The sequence below is a fragment of the Chrysochloris asiatica genome, unplaced genomic scaffold (genome assembly GCF_000296735.1).
Source record: "Chrysochloris asiatica unplaced genomic scaffold, ChrAsi1.0 scaffold00039, whole genome shotgun sequence".
Lineage (NCBI taxonomy): Eukaryota > Metazoa > Chordata > Mammalia > Afrosoricida > Chrysochloridae > Chrysochloris > Chrysochloris asiatica.
Window position 1 is genome coordinate 5,077,744 of NW_006408557.1, and position 7,006 is coordinate 5,084,749.

The 7,006-nt window shown below is 40.5% G+C and overlaps 1 protein-coding gene across 1 annotated transcript; it reads right to left on the reverse strand.

Annotated features, from left to right (window-relative positions):
* Nucleotides 1-589: 589 nt before the first annotated feature.
* LOC102834406 (Pyruvate dehydrogenase (acetyl-transferring) kinase isozyme 1, mitochondrial-like) lies at nt 590-1,560 on the reverse strand. Its single transcript, XM_006860626.1, has one exon. It carries the CDS (start codon nt 1,433-1,435, stop codon nt 590-592), a length of 846 nt encoding a protein of 281 aa, XP_006860688.1. The 5' UTR covers nt 1,436-1,560.
* Between the last annotated feature and the right edge of the window lie 5,446 nt (nt 1,561-7,006).

Consider the following 7,006-nt stretch of genomic DNA (forward strand, 5'->3'; position numbering starts at 1 on the left):
GACCTTGGCTAGAACTACTCATTACAATCTCTTGCAGGGAAATTTGAAAATGGCTTAATTGACTTCAGAGTGAAGACAATTTGTGTAAATGCTGAAAGGTAACTGGTTCTACACTGAGAGGGCCACTGTTCTGTTTTTCTTGTCACTGGTCCTTTATAAAGACCATCTTATTACAGGTGTCAATGGCAGAACTCCTCCAAACCACAGAAGGATGGCTAGCTAGTCAGTGTTATCAAGAAAATGTATCTGGTAGACATAAACGTAAAGTATCTCTTAAAAGTACATAGCTTCCTGTAGAAATCCTAAAACTCCCAAACTTCTGAAGTACCATAAAGAGAAAAGCAGGCTAAAACACAGTTGCTTAAAACATATTCAGATGACTTGAAAATATACATGTAAAATAGGTACCATTTCCTCCCTTAGGAGGTTAAACAGGCGTGAATGGAATTCTGTGTCCATTTATTCTACCCCATCATGTTAACTGTGAAAATGGCATGTAAAGTATTTGCAATAGTAGAGTTCTGGACATAGTCCCTTCCAAATTCAGCGCAAAAGCCATGTTTGGGTTCCCCAGGTATCCCAAGGGTCTCTAGGCACTGCGGAACGTAGTCATGTCTTTCGGTTTTCTGCTGGGGACACACCAGTCATCAGCCTCGTGGTTGGTGTTGTAATGCTTCCAGGCAGCTTTGTTGTATACTGGGAGTCTTTCTATGGAGTCTGTTGACAGAGCCTTAATGTAAATAACTGCATCTGTCCCATAGCCTTCCAGGGAATACAGCTTTAGGTCTCCTTGGAAGTACTGTGCATAAAGCCGAGATATGGGTAATCCATAACCAAAACCAGCCAGGGGCACTGCTCGAGATGTCTCAACACAAGGGCGGGGTGCAGTGGAATACATGTAGTTGAAGAGTCTGTCAATCTTCCTCAGAGGAACACCCCCTCCACGGTCACTCATCTTCACCGTCAAATCCTCATTACCTAGTGTGACGTGAACCTGGATAGGGGGGTAAACTCCTTTATCAGCATGGTGCTCCATGGTTGCTCTCATTGCATTCTTGAAAAGCTCATACACCATGTGATAGAGGTGGGATGGTACATAAACCACTTGTATTGGTTGTCCTGGTGATTTTGCATTTAGTTCTTCAAGTTTCAGTTCAGGAGAGCTAATGTAATATAAATCACATAGATGCCTAGCATTTTCATAGCCATCTTTAATGACTTCAACTACGTTACAGTTTGGATTTATGCTTCCAATGTGTTTCTGATGAGAGAGGCTTCCTTTGCCTTTACCACCAAACAATAAAGAGTGTTGATTGAGTAACATTCTAATAGAAATGCGACTCATGTAGAAATGGTCCAAGAAGTACTGAACATTCTGGCTGGTGACAGGATCCACCCAAAAGCTCTCCTTATATTCAACCACACCCTGGGCCATGGTGGGAATGACATCATTGTGTCGGTTCCTGATCCGTATCACAGTATCTGTAAAGTCATAAATAGCTTTAGCATCTTCAGCACTTCTGTCCTTAAAATCAAGAAGCTCCTGAAGACTCTGAATATACTGGCAGTTGTCCCTTGTGTTCAATCGCAGGTTCCGAAGACCTAGAACTGTGGGCCTTCTTGGTATCCCATCGAAGAGCCCAATGGCTACTGACAACACCGCCAACAACGACAAAGCCATCGCCGACTGTGGTCCAAGACCAAAGACCAAAGACAGCCTCGTCGCCCCAATGCCAGCGGGAAAAAGCTACAGAAAAATGACCTTCGTCCCTTCTCCCATGGGCATGGATCATAGAGACGGCCATTCATTTGTCTTATTTAACCAAACTGACTATTGATTTTTAAGGTGAAAGGAATCATGTTGTTGTTAAGTGCTGTTGAGTTGGCTCCGACCCATAGTGACCCTTTACAGGGTTTCCAAGGCTGTAAGTCTTTATGGGAGCAGAAAGTCTCATCTTTCTCCCGTGGAGCGGCTGGTAGTTTTGAACTGCTGATCTTAAGGTTCGCAGCCCAATTCATAACCACTACGTTACCACAGCTCCTTGAAAGGAATCATAGGTGTATTTAATTTCACCCTTTTGAATGGGGTGGGTGAGAATATCATCAACTTGTTTCACTTTTCACAGAATCTGGTTAATCCTTGGCCAAGTTCATTTTTTTTTTTTTAAGGGCACAGTGTGGTGTTGTGGGCTAATGCATCAGACTGTAAAGTCATTTGAACTGCAAGGTCAGTGGTTCAAGCTCACCAGCTGCTCCTTGGAAACCCTACATAGGGTTGTTATTTGTCAAAATCGACTCAATGGCACTTAACAACAACAACATCACTGTCCTGGAGTCCTGGTGTGGTGTGCTAGACTGCAAGGTCAGTTTGAACCATAAGGTCATCAGTTCAAACTCACCAGCCACTCTTCGGAAACCCTATATAGGATTACTATGAATCAAAACCGACTTGGGGGCACTTAACAGCAACAACAACAATAACAATCACTTTCCTGGTGTACTGGCACAAACTGTCATGCTAATTGCACTCAGCAACTGTTTAATTTGATTGTTTGTTGCTGAATCCAATTAATTACTATGACAGTTTGTGCCAGTACACCAGGAAAGTGATTGTTGTTATTGTTAAGTGCCATAAAGTCAGTTCAGACTCATAGCCACCCTATATAGAGTTTCCAAGAGGCAGCTGGTAAATTTAAACTTCTGACCTTATAGTTCAAACAAACCTTGCAGTCCAGTGCAGTAACCCACAGCACCACACCAGGAGGTATACCTTTAGAATAATATGTCTCAGTTATTCTCCCTTGTCTTCCAAAAGATTTTGTACTGTAGTACTTAACATTGTGATATAATTTTCTCTTGCACTATCTAATATTTTAGTTACTTCTCTTTTTACCTTACACCATTTTCCTTGAAGGCAATAAAATTCATATTCTTGAATTACCAGAAATTCATGACAATGTTTGATGCTTAGTAATTTAATACCTATAGGTGGGAATTTATTACAGACACTCAGCTGATTTCTCTCCTTTGTGCTCTTATTAGAATTTGAGCCTGTACTTAATTTTCTGTTTTATTCTATTGTTCCCTAATCCAAAGCCTTGCTGACAAGATTCCCAGCTACTTAAAAAAAAACAAAAGTTTTGAGTAAATGTCAGAAGGTACAAGTAGCATTTACTCAGAAAATATTTTTAGAGCAGTTGATGGTGTTTACAGTTAAAGCGATAATTGAAGACATCATTTTTAATTCAGAAGCAAGTAAACAAAAGGGTCTTCTCAGCTTGAAACGAGTTCTCTTTTTAAAACATTTGTCTAGCCTGGAGAAGAAGAGCAAGTATTAACTTATTCTCAGCCTGTAACCTTTACTCGACACCAGTAGCCACCTTCTTATTTAGAAGAAAGCTCCATAGTCAAACAGTTTGAATTTAATTTATCTTTGTTTCACTTTTTAATTAAAAATATTCTGACTAGGTAGTTTACCAGCTACATTGTGTTAGCCCACATTTGTATTTTCTCTATGTGGCATACCTCAACATAAATCTTGCCTTTGGTCAATTAACATTCTATATTGCCAGTCCTAACACATCATTATATATAGACCTGGTTTATTCTTTGTATTGTAGCATGGTGTTGCATCATGCAGATGGACTATTTTTTATTGAATCTGCTTCCACTGACAAACATTTATGCTGTTTTACTATAAGGAGCTCTGGTAGCGTAGTGGTTACGAATCGGGCTGTGAACCTTAAGGTCAGCGGTTCGAAACTACCAGCCACTCCGAGGGAGAAAGATGAGGCTTTCTACTCCCGTAAAGATTTACACCCTCGTAAACCCTGTACAGGGTTGCTATGGGTTGGAACAGACTTGACGGCACTTAACAACAACAACAACTATTACAAGCAAGGCTACAACTAATATTCTTCTACACAGGCCATTATACATATCTGCAAAATACTTAAGATACATTTTTAGCATACTTTTTCTGAGTCAATGAGCACATCTTTTCAATTTTATTATTTTGAGTCAACATACCCTCAGTAGATAACTGTACTCATTTACATGCCTATCAACAGTTCTATTTCTCTATAGCTTCCCCAACCCTATATCATCAGACTTGTTGATTTTACCAATCTAACAAATGAAAAGTGGAATTTCACTGTAGATTAATTTATATTGCTCTGTTTGTGGACTAGGAAGTACAAGTTGTCTGTTTAAATGCACCAGTTGTTCCTTAGGAACCCTGTACATGCTCACTACGAGTTGGAAACCATTCAATTGCACTTAACAACAGCAACTTGTAAATGAGTTGAACATCTTTTCATATGATTAAGGGACTTTGTGATTTCCTTTGATTAAAACATTTCTCCATGTCCCTTCTCCATTTTTCTTATGCACTGTACATCCTTTTATTAACTTGATTTGTAAGATCTCTTTATACATGAAGGAAAGTAACTCCATCATGTACTGAAAATGTTTTCATAGACCATCATTTGTGCTTTACTATTTAAAGACTGTTTCCATAATAATGAATGAGGATTTTAAGTGTATTTTTCCTCCTTCACCTTCTCATCTCTTTTTCACCCTCCTTTTACCTTCCACCCAAACTGATCACCCTTCTTTCTTTCTTTTTTTTAAATTTATGAATGAAGGGGCTTTCCCTATTTCAAGATTGCCTAGATCAGGGCTCTCTAAAGGATCAGAACGAGTAAGGTATGTAGATAAATTATATGGTATATAAATTATAGCTCAAAAAGACTGATTTTTAAGACTGGATTGGTTTCAATCTTGGGTGTGCTTCATTCTTCCTTGTCTATCTTCTCACTGGTGCTGGAGAAGTTAGCTGACATGTTAGGTGGACACTAAGTGGGCAACTTATGGAGAAGTCCATGTGGCCACGAAGTGACTGCTGTCAACACCAGATGTGGAGTTTGGAAGTGAGTCTTCCCTTGTCTGAAAGCTTGACTGAGTCATCAGGAGAGACCCTGAACTAGAATCAATTTCAATTATTGACCCACAGAAACTCTGAGAGGATGAATGTCTTTTGGCTTTTGATGCTCTGTTCTGGGGAAATGTTTTACATAGCAATGTTGTTGTTGTTATGTGCCATGGAGTCGGTTCTGACTCATAGCAACCCTGTACAGGGTTTCCAAGGCTGTATGCCTTTATGGGAGCAGAAAACCTCATCTTTCTCCCACGGAACAGCTGGTAGTTTCAAATTGTTGACTCTGAGGTTAGCAGCCCGATTCATAACCACTACACTACCAGAGCTCCTTTACATAGCAATAGGTAACTATACTTGTAACAGATGGTGACTTCAAGAGCACTTCCCAAGAACAAACTGCAACTCTTGTTTCAGAATGTTTCCTGGGAAGTCTGATCTAATAAAAAAAGCAAAAGCATATGAGTATTCCCCTCAGGGCAAACCCACTTCTAAGACTGAGACTCAAGGGAATACACGAGTAGGAATGTGATCTTGCTGGTGACCACATTGGTCACCGATAAGGGGAAGTGGGGGAAAAATGGCAATGAAGTTGTGAGCTAGTTTGACCATATTCAATAGACTCCTGTGAACCCGGGTTGAGACCTGGTTGACCAGCAGTATGGCACGACCTGGGGACTCCTGGCCCCAGACACAGCAATATGGCTACCGAGGACTAGAGCAGAGTGTGAAGCATTCAGCTGATATGAAGTGAGGTGAGATACACAAGAACACCCATATTTGCAGATAGTATCCACTAGACCTGGCTTCAATGGTTGTATGATCAGAACTCATGTAGAAGAAGAAAGAAGAGGAAAAAAAGTGTAATCCATTACAATTTGATGAACTTGATCTATACTTATGGATGTAGTAGCTCAAAAGAGGGAACAAATCTTTACAGCGAGGATCATTCCCACTCCCTCAGTACACAGGGTTGACATGGATAGGCAACTTAGACATAATCTACCCAAAATGGGGGGATACAAAGGTAAGAAGTGACTAGCTTACAAACTTTCAAGAGGGAGCATAGATCCAGAGGGTGCGGAGGAAGTTAGAATCTCCACTGAGTGTTTTTCCAATCTGTCTGGACGGGGCTGGTCACAGGAGATGGGAATGACTCTTATGGTTCAATATTGAATAATTGCTATCAGGACTGACTGTGAATGTTGGAAATGTAAAGGTAGACGTTTTGTAACAAAAGGAAAGTAGTGGTTGATTTTGCAGTCCAGGAGTAGAGGTCCCTGGGACCATCAAGGGAGAAGAGTGGAGTGTGGGACTCTATCCAGAGAAGCTGTGATGCCAGAGATGGAGGCAGAGACGATGACGTGAGAGATGAAGCGGCTGGGGACTCTGGACTCAGGGAGGGAGAAGGTCTGTGTGGTGACAGCCAGGGGGTAGGCTTACAGGTATACCCTTTGGTTGTTTGGTAATGCATGGAGGGAATTGTAATCATTGAAATTAAATGAAATATGATAGGATAAATGTAAAGCTGATGTTCTCCCATGTAAATGATCACTTAATTCATAATAAAAACATAAACAAAAAAATAGCATATGAGCATTACAGGGCTTGCTGTTTCTGAGGGGTGGTGAGTAACTGATTGTTGGTGAGTGTAGAAAAAGCAACATATGACAGTGAAGGGACAGGCCAAGTTAAAAAGACATAACTTTTCCTGGTAGACAGTTCTGGGTTAGGATCACTGGAGGTTTGGGGGCAAGAAGATCTTTCTATCAACAGAAAGAAGGATGAGTAAAATTAAAAGATTAGTAACAAAAGGACAAATTCGAAGTCTGGACAAGATATAAAGACCACAGATCACCTTCTAACCCCTGGTGTATAAGACTAACAAAATAGGAATAACAATAGTATTCTCTGGAAGCATAGTGGTTTTGAATTGGGCTGTTAACTTAAGCTCAGTAGGTTGAAACTACCAGCTATTCTGTGGGAGAAAGACGAAGTTTTTGACTCCCGTAAAGTTTTACAACTTCAGAAACCCTATTCAGGGTTGCTATGAGTTGGAACTGACTCCAC

What these genes read in the sequence shown, in the direction of transcription:
- LOC102834406 (XM_006860626.1), bottom strand. Translation starts at nt 1,435, where the DNA reads ATGGCCCAGGGTGTGGTTGAATATAAGGAGAGCTTTTGGGTGGATCCT.